General features: G+C 44.5%; 1 protein-coding gene across 1 annotated transcript; it reads left to right on the top strand.

Moving 5' to 3' along the window:
- The first annotated feature begins 5267 nt into the window (after window positions 1-5267).
- GFI1 (growth factor independent 1 transcriptional repressor) lies at window positions 5268-15744 on the top strand. The gene is made up of 7 exons (XM_079143545.1): window positions 5268-5859; window positions 6681-6887; window positions 7208-7390; window positions 9120-9607; window positions 9724-9861; window positions 10896-11061; window positions 14351-15744. The coding sequence occupies exons 2-7, from the start codon at window positions 6773-6775 to the stop codon at window positions 14527-14529; spliced, it is 1269 nt and encodes a 422-aa protein (XP_078999671.1). The 5' UTR covers window positions 5268-5859; window positions 6681-6772; the 3' UTR covers window positions 14530-15744.
- Window positions 15745-22466: the final 6722 nt, after the last annotated feature.

Genomic DNA, 22466 nt, shown 5'->3' with positions numbered 1-22466 from the left:
AAAATATAATATTCAGTGAGAAAAACATGATACAGTTCTATCTATGACATGATTATAATTTTTCTCAAGAACAGAATAAGAATACTGGAGAGATGTTTTACTGAGTTTATTCCTTACTTTCTTTATATATTATATGTAATATATAATATTTTGAAATATATACATTTTCAAAATATATAATATTTTCAAATATTCTCAAATCTTGTTATTTTTTGTTTTTGTTTTTCAAAAAACTGGGACACTCTTGCTTGTAGCAATTTTCATTCTTGCCACCCAGGTGATCCTGTGAAGAGTGAAAATCAAAGTTTTGCTCCAGAGTTCTGCAATGTAGGTGCTGGTATTCTGACTTTTCAGGTGAGAAACTAAGGTTGGGAGAGTTGGGCTAACTTGCCAAGGTCACAAAGCTAGTACTGGAAGAACAGAGATTGACAAACACATTCAATTGTCTTCAAAAGGCCTGAACTCTTTTTTTTTTTTTTTTTTTTTTCCACTCCTGGTGACAACATTGAGATCAAACAAGGCAAATGTTATAGAAGTATATGCTGAGTGAAATGGTATCACTCCCCTCTCTGGGGTTTCAGGATCATCTTCTCTTCCTATGCCTTCCCCAATAATACAATAATCATAACTAAATATTTATTAAAAAACAAGAGGCCAATAATATCCTGTTATATTATTCTTTTTAAAAATGTCTCAGGGACTGAGGTTGTAGCTTACTGGTAAAGTGCTTACCTAGCATGTGTGAGGCACTGGGTTTGATTCTCAGCACTGCATATAATAAGTGAATAAAATAAATGTCCCTCAACAACTAAAAAATTATACATACATATATATATATATATATATATATATATATATATATAAATAAAATGCCCCCTATCTTTTGTTGTAAGGAAATTCTGATCTATGAGATGCTATTTGAAATAAATGGGTGACAGGTAAGAACTTAGAAATATTTACAACAGAAGGAGGTCATTTGGTATTAGACGGCTACAGATACATTATTATTGTTACTTAGAAACTATTATTAAATTATCAAAAATTAATAAATTTAAAATAATTTAGGGAAATACCCTTTTATATAAAATTATGACCCTATGTACACTCTGCTTACCAGTAGATTTATTTCAGTTCCAAAAGACTACGTGGGGGAAAGGGGGATCCCCACTTCTTATCTTTTTCCTGTGCTCACCCAAGTATAGGAATCACACTTCGACACTATATATCTAAGAGATATCCTGACCTCACTAGTTAAGTATTTTAAAGTATATTTATTTATTCAATAGTCACATGATTCAAAATGTAAAAGATGTAAAAGGGGGATTCAATGTCATCTGCCTCCCACCTGCTCCTGCCTGAATGTCCCTGTCTCAGTTCCTAGTTTTATTTTGCAAATCCAGAAATCCCAAGAGGCTCTTTAAGGCAAAAGGAAAGCAAGTTGACTCAATTTAATCTAAATGAAAGGGATTTACTCTAAGCCACCACTACTCAAGGTGCTGATTTGCTCTCTTCATAGCTTCCCCTAAATTTTCTGAGACTTTAAAAAGCAGCACTTAACTAGACTACAAAATAGTTGCAACAGCACCTTGTCAAGAAATTTTGACTTTGAACTTGCTAATATGCAAAGGGAATGGTCCCACCATTTTTCCATAAATCAATTAATAAGAAAATTTATTTCATCTTATTTATCACTTTCTTTTAAATCTTTGCCTTTTCTTCTGCTGAACAGAATTAAAGGGAAAGATTTGTTTGGGGACTACTTTAAAACTTTTAGACCTTAGGCCAGGACAGAGCCCAAAAGAAATAAAAGAAATAAAACTTTAATAGAATGAGCTTAATTTCTAATTTTGGTGGGGTACCAGGGATTGAACTCAGGGGCATTAGAACACTGAGTCACATCTCCAGCCCTATTTTGTATTTTGTTTAGAGACAGGGTCTCACTGAGTTGCTTAGTGCCTCACTTTTTGCTGAGGTTGGCTTTGTTGATTGGGTATTTGTGATTCTTCTGAGATTGCTTACTTCTGCATTTATCCATAAAGAGAGTATGTTGAGCAAGTAAATAGTGCAAGGAGAATAGTTAAGCAATTAGATGTGCCTTTTGTCACACAGTAGAGGCACCAGCCAGTGCAGACAAAATGTCTAACTTAATTAAATCATACTTGGAGCACTACTATGCTAACCAAATGTTTTCCACTGGTTTTAATATTTATGATGCAAAATAAAAATCATTTAAAAACATTTTCTGGGTGCTGGGGTTGTAGCTCTGTGGTACAGTGCTTGCCTAGCATGTGTGAGGCACTGGGTTTGATCCTCAGCATCACATAAAAATAAATTAAATAAAGGTATTGTGTCCATCTACAATTAAAACTATTTTAAAAAGAACATTTTCTATGGAAAGGGCATTTTGTTCTTATAATGGTTTTGGACTGATCAAAAATACCATGGGGGACTGGGATTGTGGCTCAATGGTGGAGCGCTCACCTAGCATGTATGAGGTACTAGGTTCTATTCTCAGAACCACATATAATAAATAAAATGAAGGTCCATCAACAACCAAAATAAATAAATAAATAAATAAATAAATAAATAAATAAATAAATAAATAAATACCATGGGGTTGAGGGTGTAGTTCAGTGGTTACTTAGTAAGTGCAAGGCCCTGGGTTCAATACCTAACACCAACAAAACAAAATAAAACAAAACAAAACCGTTAAAATTGGTGGTTATTTTGCAAGAACTGGAAGCACTTCTCTAAGTGTTTGATATTAGAGAATCATTGTGCATGTAATAGTGATCAAAATCCAACCCAATTAACTTAGAAAAGCAACGTGATCATAACAATATCCTCCTATGTCAGGAAAAGCTATAGGCTTTGAATGCACACAACAGGCCACACACTATGTATCGCGACATACACTCTGGCGCAGAAGATCGCTGTATTTGTTAATTTGCTTATGGGTGAAGTTCTGAGGGTTTTTTTTTTTTTTTTTTTTTCCTGTTCTATTAATAGAACTAATTAATTCCACACATTTATTTACTTAGTCCAGACATTCGTTAGCCCGCCATGGACATAATGAACATCCAGTGCCTAGGCTCACGAAAGATACAATCCGATCGAAAAGTTTACTTTTCAGTAATCATCAGGATTGTGCTATTATGGCGCTTCACTGCTCCCCGAGGGACCAGGTGCCGGGGTACAGCCTCAGAAGGTGGCAGAGCCCGCGCTCGCGGTCTTCTGTCCCAGACTTGGCCAGGCAGGGTGGGGTGAGCCTCGCATTGGCCCTGGCTGCCCCCGCGCGCTCGCTCCAGCGCGGCCTTTAATTTCGTAGCTCCGACCACCGGAAATTAACAAAAAGCTGAGCAGACCCGGCGGAGAGCTGGTGAGCTTGGCTCTGGGAAGGCGCGCCCACCGGTCCCGCCGGGCGCCCGCGGGACGCGCCGCCAGGGCCCTCTCCGCCGGGGGCTCGGCGCTCGCCCACCTCTTCCAAATTTAACCATTACCTAAATCCGAAGGGAAATGAGCAAACCTCTCGGATTGGGTGTCAAGGTATTTTCAGCCTCGTTGGGCGTATTTATCCCGAAGTGTTTCCACAACAAGCTATTTCGGGGCCCCGAGGCAGGTTTCGCTCTGCGGACGCCTTGGCCACTCGCTGGGCTCCAGGCCGGCGGCTCCACCGACCAGTGATTCATTCCGGATTCCGGGGCGGTGCAGCCCAAGAAGGCCACGGGGTTGGGGGTGCCCACAGCCAAAGGGGCAGGGAGGCCTCCTTTGAGCAGAGCACCTCCAACTCCCGCCTCTCCAGGCAATCTGTGTCCTGAATCTGTGACTTCTCGCTGCGGAAGTCTCCCAGGAACCAAGAATAGTTCAATAGTCTTTCTAGTCATTTCTAGTGTCCGGGTGTCCGGACCTCTGTATTCCTCCATCCCCCGCTGGTCCACATAGGCAGGAAAAAACTGGGGAGGACCGCGAAGGGGCGCCCAGGACGCGGGTTAGAAAGATCAGGTCCTTAGGCCTCATCGCGACCACTTGATCGAAGGAGGTGCGCGCCCCTCCGCCCAACTAGGGGTTGGGGAATAGGTCTGAGAGGGCTAGCGAGCTACTCTGTAACGCTCAGGAAGTGAAGCTTGTGGTTTTGGGGGCTGAGCTCTAAAGGAGATTAAAAAAGAGAGAGAAAGAGAGAGACCGAAAGGTTGCTCCCGAAAGCAAGATTCCGTTTGAAAACTCTCGGAGCATGGTGTCCGCGCCCTGACCCCACAGGTAGGTTTGCTGAGCTGCTTCTGCTCCTCTGCCCTGGCGGGGGTGGCCGCAGACTGGCAGGGCACTGATACTGCGGGGGCGACCAGAGGGCGCTGGCGGGTCCCCACCTGCTGCCGGCGCTGTGTGGGAGTTGCCAGAGCGTCCGCCGCTGAGTTCGGGCGCAACTGGCGTCGTGGGGCTGGGATTTTGGAGTAGAGAGGCGAGCGCCATAGGTTTGGTGGTTGGGCAGAGGAATGGGATCGACCCGGGAAGGAAACATCCCAAGGGCAACTGGGCTCCCGAAGCCGCCGGGTGAGACCCTTCAGCTCCCGCCTTCCCGGACCCTGACTGTAAAGAAAGGCGGGCGAGCCGGCTTGAGCTGAGGGGCCCGCCCCGCCCCTGGCCGCCAGCTGCAGCCTGAGGTTGTGTTCCCACGCGTTCACCTCTTCGCCCTACTACCTCCTACCCAAACCCACCGCCCCCGCCCCCGCCAGCAAGCTAGCTAGGGTGCTAGAGAGGCGCGAGTTTGTGGTCCGGGTGAGGAGGCCGCCTCTGCGTCTATTTCGTCCCGTGCAACCCTGCCATCCCAGATCCGGCGCAGGAGCAGACATTACTTCTGCGCCCCACCGGTCCTACTTTCTGGCTAACTTGAGTCCAAGCCACAGAGAGGCTCTCGGGATTTCACCCCGTTTTCCTTTTTTCCAAGTTTCATGGTTGTTTTAAGAGTTGTTTTTTTGCGTTTGTGGTGTCTAATTGTACGACCAGGTTGTGCAGGGAAAACTGGAGCGGCAGTGTCCCTGCGCTGGGAGCCATCCCAGATGGAGGCAGGCATCACCGTCACTCCTTTGGGCATTCTAGTAGATCGCGGGGAACGTCGCTGGGGTTCCTGCCAGAAGCCCCAGACTTTTTTTTTTTTTTTTTTTTTTTTTTTTTTTTTTTCTCTCTCTCTCCCTGACTCACTCTTCTGGGGTAGGCAACATAGTAGGACAGGGAATCTGGAGTAGGGAGAGCGCGCCTTCCAGGGACCGAGTCCTCTAGGAGCTCCTCCTTTGTAGAGAGCTGACCAACAGCCGTAGTGACCTGAATCTTGCCCTGGGAGCGGACTGCTGAAAGTCCCGCAGTCTCAACCGCGTAAAGCCCTACCTAGCACAGAGTTCTGCCCCGGCATGGAGTCCCCAGCACCCTGATTTCTGAACTTGCTGAGACTTGCCAGTGCTGCTCTGCCCGAGGAAACTACAGCTGTCTTGGGAACCCGGCCCCCATCGCCTTCGCAGGGAAAGGAAGATAGATTCGTTTACCCCAGACTCCTTGGCCGCGGGGTTCCGCCCCCGGAGCCCGCAGCTAGCCAGGCAGGAGTCGCAGCCCCGCCTCCCGGCCCGGCTCCTGTTTCGACCCGAGATTAGGTGAACTGATTGGGGTTTAATGTGAGCGACGCCGCGGATAACTAGCTCCCTACTGCGCCGGCTCCCGGACCCTCTCTTTCTGTCCACCACCAGCATAGCCTGCACGCTCAATGGTCTTTCTTGTCCGTTAAGCCATCCGTGCTCCACGGACTTAAGACGTCACGCGATTCCCAGTCTGCATGCAGGGGTTGGGCTTGACTTCCCCAGGACAAGATTTTTGGTGAGCAGAACGGAAAGTGCTATTTCCCGGGACCTGGTTTCCGAGGTTAGGCCTCCATGGTCTACCGTGACTTGCGGCAGTCGCAGCCGCAACTTGGAGACAAACTTTTCCCTGCGTGGGGCAAGAGTGACTGGGGAGCAAGATCACCCGGGTGCTAGTTTCTCCGGGGGCAGGGGTTGGCCCTTTGCCGTCACTCCCCGCCTCACCTTCCTGTCCCTCTGCCTTCCCGCCTCCCTTCTCTGGCTTGGGCTGCCCCCAGTCGTCCTGTTGCCGTACCCCTCCCAATCCTGCCCTTCAGTCCTGCCCAGGGCGCCCCGCCCCTGCCCCTCTTTCACTTCAGTTTGTAGTGGGTTTTTGGAGGTCTTGGCTTCTTCCGGGTCCTGGACCACAGACGCATCCTCGGCCCCTAACTGATCCGTATGTCCCAGCTCTCCCCATCGAGCCAGCCAGGCAGTGGGTGGTCGAGTTGGAGTAACGGACCCGTTGGCAACTACGGCTCTCCAGAGAGTTTGCACTGTCGAGCTTCAGTAGGGAAGGGGAGGGGCCGGGGGCGTGGGCAGAGCAGAGGAGAGGGGTCTGAGCCAGGGCCCTGGGACAAGTTTTACCACTAAGCTGTGGTAGCGGCGGCGGCGGCGGACAGGGCTCGCGCCACCTGTCCGAGTGCCACCTGGTGAGCGCTGTGCATGGGGGGTGCCTAGCCCCTCCTCCCACGGGCCTTCTTCGCTCCTCCCTGGCCAGCGTTTTCCCTTCGCCTTGAAACCCAGTCCCTGATCTCGGAGGGTGCTGATTCGCGTTTCCACCCGGTTCTCCCTTCTTCCCAGGTCTCTACTGGGGCTGAAGGAACACTCGGCGTGACCGTGAGCTGACGAGACTAGAAATATTTGGAAAGGAGTAGCGAAAGCGTTGGGCCACCATGCCGCGCTCTTTTCTCGTAAAAAGCAAGAAGGCTCACAGCTACCACCAACCACGCTCCCCGGGACCAGACTACTCTATCCGTTTGGAGAATGTACCAGCACCGGGCCGAGCAGGTGCGAGACGCGCGCGGACCGCGCAGGGCAACTCCCTGGGAAGCCAACTTGCACCCGGCCTCTTTTTCTTGGGAACCGGGTGGCGGGGAGGCGGCCCCAATACCCGTGTTGTTGTCTTGTTCCCTACTGTTGTGATTCCTCCTGAACTAGTCTAGGTGCCAGGACCTTCCTGCGCCTGCTTTCGGATCCAGGAGGGTTTCTGGTCCGGTCTAAGTGAATAGAGAAGGACGCTCCTGTGCCACGGTCTTGCGGGGCACCACTTCAGAACCCTCAAGCTCAACCGGGCTCAGTCTCATTCCTCTCCTGATTCCTCTCCGCAGACAGCACTTCGAGTTCAGGGGAGGCGAAGGCGGAACCCGGGGACCGTTTGTCCCCCGAGTCTCAATTGATCGAGGCACAGGACAGAGCCTCTGCGTCTCCGGACAGCTGCGAGGGCAGCGTCTGCGACCGGAGCTCAGAGTTCGAGGATTTCTGGAGGCCTCCTTCACCCTCCGTGTCTCCAGGTAGGAACCCGTTGGGAAATCCTTTGGTACGGGCGGGGAACCCGGCATTGATCTGGGAACTGGCGCGACCTTGGGGGCAGAAATGCAAAACCGGCGGCGGAGAGTCTTATCCTGAGTAGGGACCTTATTCGTGAGGATGGGGCCCAGTGGGGAAGCAGCAGGCTGCTTTGCGATTGGAACAGTTTGCCCCATCACCATCCTTAATCCGCTACTTTCAAGGCGCGTGGAGCTGACCGGTGAGAGAAAACAAAGCAGATATCTCCACTGGCTACTCCGATGTTTCGTTTTTCTGACCAGTACTGACTGTTTAAAAAATATTACGATCTCAGAATTCAGATCCCGGAACCCAAACAAATGGAAACCGGGGTAGTCTCAGCCTCACTGAGCTGGGCGCCAAGTGGAAGAAAGGCGTAGGTGAGCAAAATCTCAGCTCGTTCCTCGGTCTTCACAGGCGCAGATTGGGGGCTTGTTTCATTTTTCGTTCTGCCAAGATGGCCCAGCCTCGGGACCAGACTCCTGGGTTTCATTTCCAGCGAGTAATAGAGTTTCCTGCACCCGGGTGACTGTACGTTGGGTGGGGGCAGGGCTAGGGTCCTGGACGGAGTAAGGAAGGAGCAGGCCAGCCCAATTCTGCCAAGGCGAGTTGCTTCCAGATTTTATTTATTAGTTTTAAAAGATTATCTCCTCCCATCCCACACTCAGTGAGTTGACTTGACCAGAACTGCAGCTCCAGCGAGTGTGTCTGGAAGCCAGTAGTGGAGGGGTCTTCCTGGCTGGGCATAACACCTCACAGCGAGGACAGGGTGTCTTCAGAACCCGTCTGAAACTGAGGTTGCAGCTTTTCACCGTATCCGCCAGCCTGGACTGGAGTGTGTGTGTGTGTGTGTGTGTGTGTGTGTGTGTGTGAGAGAGAGAGAGAGAGAGAGAGAGAGAGAGAGAGAGAGAGAGAGAGAGAGAGAAGAGGACAGATCTGCTAGTTTCAGCAAAATTCACGTGGGGGGTGGGGGGGGCAGCCGACGGAGAATTCAGAAAACTTATCCTGAAGATGGTGACTAAAGCTTTTTAATTGTAAACTCGTTCTGAGAAATGCGTTCCCTGCCCCCCGCCCCATCAAACTCTAACAGGAATAGGGATGGGGAGAATTCGGCACCCCTTTCCCTCCGTTCCTTGGTTACCTACACTAGACACTTAACTTTGAGGCTCTTAACGCATTTGGGTCTTTTCGGACATATACTTCTCCAGTAGTCCCGGGTCCTCTCCCTTCTGTATCACTGCATCATCGGTCCAGGGAAGGAAAAGGATTGATTGTGAACATGTAGTGACTGGGAGAGTGTTGGCACTGATGTCTGGACCTTCTGCCCAAGAGTCCTATTCAGGGACCAAACAACCGCCGCTTCCTCTTCCCGCACAGCTCAACTCAGCGTTTCTAGACTTGCGTTTCCTATTAGGACCTCCAGGTGCTGAGATCCAGCCTGTGAGGTCCCTCCGAGGCCTTACCTCGGAATTCACCTGTCTCCCTATTCGCTGTCATTTTAACCATCGGTTTGCTGCCTTGCCAATGACCCGCGAGGCCCCAGGGCCCTGTCTGTATTTTACCCCGGAGTGTCGCTGGACTTCGTGCGGCACTCGCACACGCAGCGTTGCACAAGTGTTGGGCGCCTAGTAGCGTACTGTGCACCAGGCTCCGCCCCGCTTAAACCTGACGGGACGCCCTCCTGTGCCTCTACAGCCTCAGAGAAATCGATGTGTCAGTCGCTGGACGAAGCCCAGCCCTTCTCTCTGCCTTTCAAGCCGTACTCATGGAGTGGCCTGACGGGTTCTGACCTGCGACACCTGGTGCAGAGCTACCGGCCATGTACAGCTCTGGAACGCGGCCCCGGCCTCGGTCTCTTCTGCGAACGCACACCGGAGCCTGGCCACCCGGCCGCGCTCTACGGCCCAGAGAGGGCTGCAGGCGGCGCGGGGGCCGGAGCCCCAGGAAGTTGCGGCACAGGAGGAGGCGCTGGCGGTGGCGTGGGCCTGGGGCTTTACGGCGACTTTGGGCCTGCAGCGGCCGGGATATATGAGCGGTCCACGGCAGCGACCGGCCGGCTGTACCCAGAGCGCGGCCACGAGCTACACTCGGACAAGGGTGCTGGTGTCAAGGTGGAGTCGGAGTTGCTGTGCACCCGCCTTCTGCTGGGCGGCGGCTCCTACAAGTGCATCAAGTGCAGCAAGGTGAGGTTCCTGCGCACCTTGGCAACCCCGTGCCTGCGTCCCTGGCCCGCGTCCCGCCAGCACCCGCACCCGGCGGCCCCTCTCAGCGGCCTTCTCCCTGGCCCCACCCGCCTCAGGTGTTCTCCACGCCGCACGGGCTCGAGGTGCACGTGCGCAGGTCCCACAGCGGCACCAGACCCTTTGCCTGCGAGATGTGCGGCAAGACCTTCGGGCACGCGGTGAGCCTGGAGCAACACAAAGCCGTGCACTCGCAGGTAAGCGCAGGGCATACGGCCGCGCGCGGGCCTGCTCAGGTTTTCAAACTTGGGGTCTATTATTCGTCCTCGGTTTGACACCAGACGCTTTCCGCCTGGTGGTTTTGACTCCACGTGCCTCCCAGTCTCCTCTTCCAGCCCCTCGGTCAGGTCCTAGAGTCCTGCTTTAGGTGTATTGGGAAAGGTAGGTGGTAGCCAGCTCAGGCCTTGAGTCAGTCTTGCATTTTGACATCACACATCGTGAGCCTTCAAGGTGTGATCCTAAACATTTCTTTGGGTTTGAGGAAGGTTTGGGTGCACTGAGGCTTGCTGCTGATACAGCAGATTTATTAGCCCTGTTTTTTCCCCTGGATTCTCCCCCTGGATTCTCCGCCTGGTTGTCACTTAATTTGCATTGGCCCCTCCTAACTGACAAGATGGGATCTCAGCTCATTCAGAGCATCCAATAGCACATATTCCCCGCTGTTCTTTTCTTTATTCGTTTATAACTATTTGTTGCCTAACTTACAGGCGCCAAGTACTTGAGAATTCTATAGCACACCAGCTCCTTGTTAGGATGCCCCACGGAGAGTACAGTTTAGTTGAGAGAGTATAGGTATAGAAATAAGTACATAAATAGCTATGACATAAGAATGCGTGTTTACAAAGATTTGTTAACTTAGATTATCGGCCCATCTCCTCCAACAACCACAATGGCTGCGGGGTGGAGGCATCGCAAGTGACTGAGATCTAAGCCTCCTGTTGAAGAGGGTGGAGAAGTGTGTGTAAATGGGTGTCAAAAATTCAGGGTGGGGATAGTCCTTGCCATGAGATGTGGAGGTTTGTGGGTGAAAAGTGTTTTGATAGAAAAAAAAAATGTTAAGAGGGGGTGTTAAAGGAGAAGAATGGAGAGTGTGGAAATTGGAAGTAAATGGGGGAAGGGAGGATGATGTGGAAGGGGATTCCTGGCTTTAGGCATTTTAGGGTCAGGTTAGTGGTGAGGAGGTGGCAGTCTAGGTATTTGCAGTAGGAGTGCTGTATCCCTTTCTCTGCAGGAACGCAGCTTTGACTGTAAGATCTGTGGCAAGAGCTTCAAGAGGTCATCTACACTGTCCACACACCTGCTCATTCACTCAGACACCCGACCCTACCCCTGTCAGTACTGTGGCAAGAGGTTCCACCAGAAGTCAGATATGAAGAAACACACCTTCATCCACACCGGTGAGCTGAGGATACCCAGAGGCCAATGTAACTCACCTTCTCTGATATTCTAGCTCCAGTGAGAGGTGGATGAGGTTTTCTGGATGGAGCTAATCACTGCATGTTGAAGAAAACAAAGATTCTCTGAAGTTCATTCACAAATGTGATTCTTCCCAGAGGGGACTTAACTTGGTGTTGTGTCTAGAGGATCAGCAGGTCAGATTGCAGGTTCTCTATCCTTGGAAAGAGTAGTTTTTTTCTAGTTTAGCAGCTGCTCCAACTGCTTCCTGCTCTGGGTGAAATATGAAGCCCCAGGGTCCTCTCAGAGTTTTGCTCTAAATGTTTACCTAGAGATTGAGGACTTTCTGTAGGGCTCCCACTGAGGCTTTTTTGGGGGAGGAATTCATGTGTTGCCTTTCTGCTGTATTTTTAGGAGTCAAGAATTTATTCTACTTGAGGAAAAAAAACAATGGCAAATGTTACTAAGCTCTCTGTTAAACTGCATTATCTCATCTTATTCTCACAACTTCAAGAGATAGAAACTATTCCTTATCCCCATTTTAGAGATGAAGAAAGGAGGCACAGAGGGATTAAATAACCTGCCCAAGGTCACATTGCTAGCAAGTAGGGGGCCAGAGCTCAAATTCGGGCCTAGTTGCCTCTCAAATATCTGTGCTCTTGTCCCGTTTATCCTATTCTGCTTTCAAAGTTATGAGGATTGGTAAACACAGAAAGCTTCTCCTCACTTATTGTGCTTTTTACAAAATCAGCAATTTCGTGCATTAGTAGTGATAATGCCTTACTTGTTATAGTATTTTATAATTTACAGTGCTTTCAAATCTGTCATTTCATTTGATCCTTCCTGTCACCCCATAAAATAGAAAGAGCTGCTCTTACCGTTCAGAAACTCAGAAACAGTGGATGATAACAAAAATCAGACTACAGAAATCATGACGCCATTGAACACTCTGGCAGCCAATCCTGGATTCTTTCCCTAATGCTTCATATGCAGGTGGGGTTCTGCCCACCCTCTGTGTTACTAGGGATCACATCTAGGGGTACTCTTTCACTGAGCTACAACCCCAGCCCTTTTTCTTTTTTAAGTTATTCTATTTTTTCATTGTAAACAAATGGGGTACAGCGGTGCAACTTGTTTCTCTGGTTGTACATGAAGTAGAGGCGTACCATTTGTGTAAGCATACATTTACATAGGGTAATGGCACTTGATTCATTCTGTCATTTTTTTCTCCCCCCCAATGCCTCCCACCCCTCTTTTCCCTCTATACAGTTCCTCCTTCCTCCATTCTTGCCTCCCCCCCCATTAAGTTAATTTTTTATTTTGAAACAAGGCCTCGCTAAGTGGCTGAGGCTAGCCTCAAACTTGAGATGCTCCTACCTCAGCCTCCTGAGTATCTGGAATTACAGGTGTGTGCCACTGTGCCTGACCAGGTGAGAGTTTTAATGCCAGGAGCTCATGGGTTCACCTCCAGGAACACTTTTTTTTCCCTTTTTGTGGTGATAGAGATTGAACCCCTGGGCTTCATGCATGCTAGGCAAGCATTCTACCACTGAGCCACATTCACAGCCCTAGGAATGCTCTCTTTAACTCACCAAGACATTTACATTAGGCCTGGAGTATTCATTTAAAATAAATTGCACTGTGTTCCAAATACCCACCATTGATGTTTATAAATATTCTTGGACAGGGTAGATATTCCTATCAGAAAACTGAAAAAAAAAATCTTACTTTAATCATACCCTCTTGCCTGAAATTTCCATATAATTTACTCCTTTACAAGTAAAGGTATTCAAGATACTTATCAAAATGCAACTAGGATCTTGATTGAATGAAACATTAAGCCCTTATCAAACATTTACATTATAGCTAGAATTGGTTTCTCAGATTTATTTTACCCTAAAGAAATAGAGTAAATTTTGATGGGTGATTCCTTATCCAAGAAATCTGAATCATGAAGAGAGAAGAGAGCATAGTGAGAGGAACAGAAGTTTCCTCAAAAATCACACTTCATCTGTTTGCATTTTTATCCCCAATACCATTAATGCTATGCTGGGGCTATTTGAAAATGGATGACAGTTACCTAAATGTGACATAGTGCATGAGATGGGGGAAAGACAAAACCTTTTCATGTCCTGTAATTTATTAATCTTTGGTGAAGAGTTGCTGTTATATAAAGAATCTTTCCAGGTGTGGTGGTGTGCACCTGTAATTGCAGCTCCTTGGGAGGCTGAGACAGGAAAATTGCAAGTTCAAGGCCAGCTTCAGCAATTTAGTGAGGCTCTGAGCAACTTAGTGAGACCTTGTCTCAAAATAAAAATTTTTTTAAAAGGGCTGGGGTGTGACTCAGTGGTTAAAAGCACCCCTGGGTGTAGTCCCTAAAATAGAAGAGAATAGAGCAGAAAGAATAGAATAGAATAGAATAGAATAGAATAGAATAGAATAGAATAGAATAGAATAGAATCCTATGATCTCATAAAAAGAAAGTAAAATCCAGGCAGAAAAAGAAATACTTTGTGACTGGGCATGGTGGCCAGTGACTTTGAAGACTGAGGCTGGAAGATTACAAGTTTAAGGCCAGCCCCAGCAACTTTGGGAGACCCTCAGCAACTTATCAAGACCCTGTCTCAAAACAAAAAAATTAAAGGATTGGGGATGTAGTTCAGTGACAAAGTGCCCCTGGGTTCAATTGCCAGTACCAAAAGAAAAGAAAAGAAAAGAAAAGAAATACCTTGTGGCTCAAATGTAGATTTTTAAAATAAGACTTTGAGAAATGTCCATGCCTCAGATACATTCTGTGGCCCTTCAAGATCAAGATAGAAGACAGACTCGCTGGTTGACAAAACCAACACCCATTTGGAAACTCAGATTTGAAAACTTCCTCTGAATTAGAACAGAGTCACACGGTTTGTAGGACAGCTCCTCCCACCTCCTGTTGAACATCTGTTCTGGGTGCTCTCTGCTTCTAAAGTCAGGGGAGTCCTCCGAGGTGGATTCAGCTGGGGAGGGCACGTGGCCCTTGCTCTGTTTCCGTTTAGCAGGAAACGGTTTGAGGCCTCTGGCTGGGAACCCCCACTCAGAAAATCTCCCTTCCACCTGGTGTACCCATGACTTCCCGGGACCACGTTGCAGGCTGGGAGTTGGTTCATGTTGCAACACATCCTTCTTCGAGTTGCTTGAAGGCCTTAGACTGTGGTGCAGCCAGCTGCTGCCAAAAGCATGTGGGTCACAGTGGGTCCCTTCTAGCTTTATCATAAACTCATACTTCCTCCCCTCCCCCTTCCATTCCTGCAGGTGAGAAGCCCCACAAGTGCCAGGTGTGTGGTAAGGCATTCAGCCAGAGCTCCAACCTCATCACCCACAGCCGCAAACACACAGGCTTCAAGCCCTTTGGCTGTGACCTGTGCGGGAAGGGCTTCCAGAGGAAGGTGGATCTCCGGAGGCACCGAGAGACACAGCATGGGCTCAAATGAGGACCCTGACTGGCTGCAAGCAGCAGCTACACGACACTATGGAGGATGGCTTCCCTGCTTGCCTCTAGCCTAATTTCTTAGCCCCCCCAGTCCAGTCTGCAGATCACCAAGATGATTCCCCTTCACCTTATTTTCCGGAGCTGCCAGAGGGGACAAGTTACCTTCTCAAAGTTCTGCCCAGAGTGCGAACCAGAGCAACTTGCTGGACTTTAGGCTACTCTACACCTGAAGATGGAAAGTCAAGTGGGGATCGGATAAAATCTTGGACTCCACAGTCCTTCCCATTTCTACCCTGTTCCATAGACAAGTAATTTCTTCAGGTATTCCTCTTCCTGAACTCCCCCAGATACTTGTGTGGAACAGAAGGAGTCCCCATTTATAAGTGGACACATGCTAATGCTTTTAACTAGAAAGAAGAGTGAGTGTTTTGTTGTTTTGTTTTGTTTTGTTTTTTCCTTATGGGAAGTTTGTTGACCCCTTTTTGTTGGGTGCTGCCTGTAAATCTCAGAGGAATCGTTTCTCTTCCTCGAAGAATGGTTCAGAAACTGATTTGGGGAAGGAAATTAATTCTTTTGAAATCACTAGATGCACCATCAAGACTGCCCCAGGAAGAAACAGAAAAATAGGCTTGGCAATGAGAGGGAATCAGAGGTCCTTTCTGCAGGAGGCCTGTGAAGGCTTCATGGGAGGTTAAAAACATGAAGCAGTGGACAAGATGATATTCATTCATTCAGGAAATGTTTATTGACCTTTGGTTACCAAGGTACCTGGTACCACGCTAGGTACTGAAGAGCCAGAGATTAAAATCATAGTTCCTGCCTCTGCCCCTCAAAATCTAATATTTGCACCTCCAAGTGGCTGGGGACTATGCTTTCCCTCCAAGGGCATTCTGAGAAGATAACACAGAATCTTGAACCTTCCTTTTTGATCCTTTTGGATATTATCAAGTTTAAAAAAGTGGCCGAAGAGCTATTTCAACGATTCATGTGTATACTCAGTTCTTATTGTTAAGCTGATATTTTTTAAATGTCTGAGCTTGTAAGTATGTAGGTGAAGGCCCTCTGTCTTCAACTCATTGGACTGCCACATGTACCATATGGGGGGAAGGTGATATTTTTACTTTGATGAAGTTTGTAAATGTTTTTAGATCTTTTGGAGTGCATTATGTTTGTTATTACATATTTATTAGAGTGATGTTTTAATTTAATAAAGGATTAAAACTATTACAAATTGCCTTTTATTGAGGCAGGGAATTTGAGAAAGACTCTTTCTTTTTTTTTTTGTGAGGAAAGCTGGCACCATAGGAAACTACAGTGAGGTATAAACGTGAAGCAGAGAAGTTAATATCCAAGGAGAAAAATCCCACTGCCTTGGTTTATATATAGACATATATATTTCCCCCCCTCAGAGATACTTCTGTCTTGCCTTTGTGTGTGTGTGTGTGTGTGTGTGTGTGTGTGTGTGCGCGCGCGCGCGCTGGTTATCAAACCTGTTGCCTCATGCATGACAAGCAAGTGCCCTAACACTGAGCCACATCCCCAGCCCCTTCATTCTTGTCAGAAAGACTAGGAGGGGTATAAAACTAAGATCTTATCTTGTAGACTCCCAGTGGTCCCACAGGTACATAAGCTTTCCACTAGAATTTAAATGCATTGTTTATTTTTTAATGGGCCAGAAGGTTCCTAGGTGAATTAAGAAATCACAAGCCTTTGGTCTAGAGGTCTGAGTCTTAGTTGAGGTTCTGGCATAGACACATCATGAGACTAGGACAAATCTTTTGACTTCCCTGATACCAGTTTCCTTGACTATAAAATGTGGATATGGTCCTATCATCCCAATCCAACTCTGACTACTTTGATTCTGTGGAGACTGAAGAAGAGAAAAAATATGAGTGGTTAGCTGCTGTACTGAAGGGAAATTCCAAACTTAAAGATTCATCAGTAGTACTGTGGAGATCCAGTTTCGTGACTCTGTCTACCTGTGGATCCTTCAAGAGAATGAATACAGTTCTGACCTAAATTCCTACTTACTACCTGTGCTTTAACACCTCCCAGCCAGACATTCAGGATTTGCATGGCCCTGGTGACTACCTGAAGATTGCCCATTTCCATTCAAATCAACTTTACATGTATTGATTAAGTACCCAGGTATGCCTGGCACTGGTCTAGGTGGTGAGGATACAGCTTTGAGGACAATGTCCTGTGAAGCTTTGTTTGATCATTGCTGAATCTTCAGCCCCCAGAACAATGCCTAGCTGCACAGTAGATGATCCTGTGGGCTGACTGTGCTCTCAGTAGCTCAAAGGGAAGAGAAATTGGTTGGGCACTCAGGAAACAAATATGACACACTGATGTTCTGAGTTGGTGGGTCAGCAGGACTTTGATGCTGTTTTTCTCCAGTTCCTCCAAATCTTGGTCCTTGGCTGTCCTCCTTTGGTTTCCAACACCATGTCTTTGCACAGCATTTTACTCTTGTTCAAAGTTTAAATTTGTTTACTCTGTGATGCAGATTAAAATAATCTTCAGAACTGATAGGTGATGGTGGGACATGGTGGCACACACCATAATCCCAGTGGTGGGGGAGTATAGGCAGGAGGGTCACAAGTTCCAAGCCAGCCTCAGCAACTTAGTGAGGTCCTGAGCAACTCAGTGAGACTTTGTCTCAAAACAAAAAAATAAAAAGGGCTGGGGATCTGGCTCAGTGGTTAAGTGCCCCTGGGTTCAATCCCTAGTACCATAAACAAACAAACAAATAAACAGCCTGATAGGTGATGAACAGTTGTAGCATGTCCTGGGAGGCAAAGCTCCCAGTAAATAAAGACGACAAAACATCCTTCCTACAAAAATCACCATGCACACTGGTTGAGTGTTTTCAACCTGGTTTGAAGAGTAAAGATATTGACTGAGGGTTAAGTAGAACTGATTGAAATCTAGGTGTCTGCCCTCTCTCACTCTTCTCTGATGACATTTAGAATACTTGTTCCATTTTCATTTTCCCTGTTTATGCTATAAATAAGAAATTATAATTTTGATTAACTGCTTGCCTTTTTTTTTGAAAAAAATTTTATATCCCCAGTTGAGAATCAAAACAAATTACTGTGCCTTTTGCCCGTGTGAAATTTGAAGATTGCAAATGTCTCTTTTAATGTTATTACTTGACTCCATTAAAAATAGATTGTGAATATTCCATGTCACATTATTCATGAGGCAGGCTCTATGCCTTTTGTCTGCCGGAGTAACAGTAGAAATGGTAACAAGAGACACTGGAGCACACCTTTGTTTCTTTCACTAAATTTTTAATAACACCTCCAGCTAGCCAGTTGGTGAAGCTCAGCTCTTGCATAAAAGTGGAAAAGCACAGCTATCTCTGAGAAGCCCAACTCTTTCAGTAGCTAATTTGAGTTTGTGTTCATCTACACCAGGCATGATTAAATTACCTATCGAGTGTGCTGGGCTATCAGGATTCAGGCCACGTAAAAGGTGAATTTCATCTGATTGATTTGAGTCACAAATGGAACAATTGAGTTATAAAAGCCCCACCTTAATTAAAGGGATAGCAAAGTATCACTCCCTGGTGACTTTTGACTGCCATTACCCTTGAGAACTGGGTGGTGATAGTGATTTGACCCAAGTCATTTTGTCGTGTGCCTGTTTGTTTAATCTGATCATTTAACAAAAGAAAACTCAGTGGAAGACATAAAAGGACTTCACCGGTTCTCACTTTGCATTTCTAGAGCATTATTTGTTAAAATCTGTGTGCTATATTATCTCTATTGTACAAACTTTTCAGGAAGTATATAACAAATTTATTTTTAACTTTTTTAGTCATTGAGTCAGATTTTAAAATAAAAATTTCAGAGAAATTTCACCCACAATCTTTTTAGCTTTAAAGTTTATGTTTTTTCCTTCCTCTTTCTTAACTCTTTCTTCCTTCTTTGCTTTCTTTCTTTTAAATGTTCCTTTCCAATCTTTATCCACAGGCGTGTTTATATATATATTTTAAACAACAATCAGGGCATTTATAATTAATGTCTAGGTAGCTCTTTATTTATTTACAATATGGACACATACTTAAAACTAAAATATATTTCACAGTGAGGACAATTTTTGTGATTATATTTTATTGAAATCTTAGTATTTAATTAGGAATTTTACTACTTATGAAGAACTACTAAAGAAAGGTCTTTTTTGAAGCTTAATGTTACTCACTTTTCCCCCCCTGGTACTGGGGATTAACACCAGGGTTGTTTTACTACTGAGCTACATCCCCAGTCCTTTTTATTTTTTATTTTGATGTAGGGCCACATTAACATGCTGAGGCTGGTTTCAAACTTGGAATCCTCCTGCCTCAGCCTCCCAAGTCACTGAAACCACAGGGGTGCACCACCATGCCTGGCTGATTTTTGCCTTTTATATCTTAAGAATCTCTTCCCTAATTGGTGGTTGTAAAATCATTTTCTTCCAAAACATATTTAAAAGTTTGCTTGTTACATCAACTTTTTTATCTAATTGTATGTGTATGGAATGAAGTAGTATCTAATTTAATATTTTCTCCACATGGATAACCAATTACTAATGCAATATGTACTGCAAATTCCATTTTTTCTCTTTGATTGTAATGTCACCTCTGTCATATGTTGAGTTTCTGTTTTTGTATGGTTCTATTTTGGGGCTTGTTGATCTGTTCCCCGGGTCATTTTGTCTATCTCAGTGCTTACCCCATAGTGTCTTAAATAAGTTATAATAACCTGATGATAGCTAGTAAGGAAGGCTTCCCTCTGACCTGTTTTGTCCTCTTCAGCAATTGATAGTTATCCTTGGCCCTTTATTCTAGGAGGTGCAAAACTATTGAAATTGTGGCTTATGTTACATTTATTTAATTTTGGGAGAACTGAAATAATTTTGATATTAATTCTTCCCATTCATAAAAATGGCATATTGAGGGTTGGGTTTGTAGCTCAGTGGTAAAACACTTGCCTAGCACATGTAGGCACTGGGTTCGACCCCAAGCATTGCATAAAAATAAATAAATAAAGTGAAGGTATTTTGTTCATCTACAACTAAACATAAAAAACCATAAAAACATTAAATAAAGATCTGGCACAGTACTTTTTAAAATGGTATATCGATAATTTATTTAGGTTACTTTTTTTTTTTTTTTTCTTTTTCTTTCTTTTTTTTTAGTGCTGGGGCTTGAACCTAGGGCCTTGAGCTTATGAGGCAAGCACTCTACCAATTGAGCTATGTCCCCAGCCCTTTAGGTCACTTTTATGTCTTTCAGTAACATTTTATTTTCTGTATAATTTTATTTGTTTATTCATTATTGTTCTCATAGTTTTAAAAACTGCATTTTCTGATCTATTACTGGTACATGGGAACAAAATTAACTTTTTATCCTGCAACTTTGCTGAACCTACCTTTTTCAGTTTGTTGCAGATTATTCACATTTCCTTTTTTTTTTTTTTTGTGGTGGTGGTGGTGGAGGTGGGATTAGAATCTGGGATCTCATGCATGCTAGGCAAGCACTCTACCAAAGAGTTAAATCCCCACCTCTTTATATTTATTTATTTTTAGACAGGATCTCTTGAAGTTGACCAGGCTGGCCTCAAACAAAATCCTCTTGTTCAGTCTCTTGAGTAACTGGGATTATAGGTATGCCACCATACCCAGCTGACTTTTTTAGATTGTCTATATCAGATAATCATAAAATATACAAATTATTTTCTTTGTTTTGCTCCTTCCAATTTGTTTTTAAAAATATTATTTGTTCTTTTTAGATATACATGATAGTAGAGTAATATATTTTGACATATTATATACATACATGGAGTCTTATTAGGATCACATGTACATGTGCGGTGTTACTCTGGTCATTTATTTATATATGAACATACAAAAGTTATGTTTGATTCATTCTACTGTCTTTCCTATCCTATCCCCCCTCCATCCCCTTCATTCCTCTTTGTCTAATCCAATGAACTTCTATTCTTCTCCCTCCCCTTATTGTGTGTTAGCATCCGGATATCAGAGAGAACATTCATCCTTTGGTTTTTTGGGATTGGCTTACTTCTCCAATTTGTTTCTTGTCTTACTAGTAGCACTGACCAGAGCTGTATTGAATAGGAGGCAAGTAATAACTATCTTTGTCTTATTCCTAACTTCTAGGCAAATGCTTTTAATTTTTTACAACTTAATATAAAGTATTTTAGTAGATAACTTTTAATAGAAGAGGTTAAGAATTTCTATTTTTATTTGTTAAGAATTTCCATTTCTGTATGCTAGGAATTGAACGTGGGCTCTGCCCTCAAAGTGCTATACCACTGAGCTGTACCCCTGGCCTTGTATGTGTGGTTTTTAAATTTTTTTTTATTTGCTGTTTTTAGATATACATGACAGTAGAATGCATTTTGACATATTATACATACATGGAGTATAACTTCCCATTCTTATGGTTGTACATTATACGGAATTACACTAGTGTATATATGTGTTTTAAAATGATTAATCATTAATAGGTATTTAATTTTATTCTATGAGTTTTTTTCAAATCTCTTGAGAGACTCATGACTTATCCTTTGTAAACGTATGGCAAATAACATTTACAGATTCTCTAAAGTTAAATTGTCCTTGTATTGCTAGAGAAAATGAATCCCAAATTAATCACTTTTTTAAAACTATATTTTACTGGGCCTCTCTTCACATGCCTGTAGTCTCAGTTATTTGGAAGGCTGAGGCTAGAGGATCACTTGATCACAGGAGTTTGAGGCCAATCTGGGCAACATAGCAGGACTCTGTCTCAAAAAAAAAAAAAAAAAAAAAAAAAACAGCAAAAAGCCCCTACATGTTTTTCTTCTTAAACATTTTTGAAAACATTTTAGGGGCTGAAGATATAGCTCAGTGGTAGAGTACCTATGTAGCTTGTGGGAGATCCCAGATTTGATGCCTATTACAGAAATTTTTTTATTAACACATAATAATTATGCATGTTTATGGGATACAGAGTGATATTTCAATACATATATAAAAAGTATAATGAAGAAATCAAGATAATTAACATTTCCATCTCCTTATTATTACTTCATATTTTGAGAAAAAGCTACTTACTTTTTTTCTTTGACCATTACTTTGGATTTTTACATCTGTGCTTATTAGTGAAATTGACTTATAATCTTTCTTGCTCATACTGCCTAAGATTTGACTTTTCTCAAAATTAGTAGGGCAATATTTCTTTTTACTTTTTTTCTGGCACAATTAGTGAAAGACAGGGATAATATGCTCTTTGAGTATTCAATAGAACTTATGCTTTTTCAGCTGGGTGACAGTAAAGAGGTGGGTATTTTTAAGTTTTAGTTTTAGTGACTACTTAAATAGGTCTATTCCATCCCCCCCCCCCTTAAAATAGCTCTTCAGGAAATGCTTGGTTTCTTCTAAGCATTCAAATTAATTGCCACAATCATTTCATAATATTCTCTGTTTTTTTGTTTGTTTGGTCCTGGGGATTGAACTGAGTGGTGCTTTTACCACTGAGCCACATCCCAATTCTTTTTAGTTTTTACTTTGAGACAGGGTCTCCCTAAGTTGCTGAAGGTCAAGTTGCTAACACTGTCCTTGAACTTGTGATCCTCTTGCCTCAGCCTCCTGAGTTGCTGGATTACAGGTCTACCACCATGCCCAGCTATATTCTATGATTTAAAAATTCTACTTATAATTATGTTCAATTTTTCATTCTAATATTGTTTATTTAGGCCTTTATCTTTTTAATGTTTGTTCCATTTTGTTTTTGAAATGTTTTCATTGTCATTCACTTCAACATTTTATCTAACAAGATTTGTTGACAGATGTATCTAGAAGTACATTCAATCTTTCTGAACTTTTAAAAAAATATTATTAGTGATTTATAATTTAATTATATTTTGTACAGAGAATATATTCTACATA

The sequence above is a fragment of the Sciurus vulgaris genome (genome assembly GCF_902686455.1).
Source record: "Sciurus vulgaris genome assembly, chromosome: 1".
Taxonomy (NCBI): Eukaryota; Metazoa; Chordata; class Mammalia; order Rodentia; family Sciuridae; genus Sciurus; species Sciurus vulgaris.
The sequence above is the reverse complement of the archived record's forward strand: the minus strand, read 5'-3'. Positions and strand labels throughout refer to the sequence as shown.

Excerpts from the sequence above, each read along its gene's own strand:
- GFI1 (XM_079143545.1), top strand. The coding sequence starts at position 6,773 with ATGCCGCGCTCTTTTCTCGTAAAAAGCAAGAAGGCTCACAGCTACCAC. Across the intron at positions 7,391-9,119 it reads TTCACCCTCCGTGTCTCCAG|CCTCAGAGAAATCGATGTGT; the intron begins GTAGGAACCCGT and ends GTGCCTCTACAG. Across the intron at positions 11,062-14,350 it reads ACACACCTTCATCCACACCG|GTGAGAAGCCCCACAAGTGC; the intron begins GTGAGCTGAGGA and ends CCATTCCTGCAG.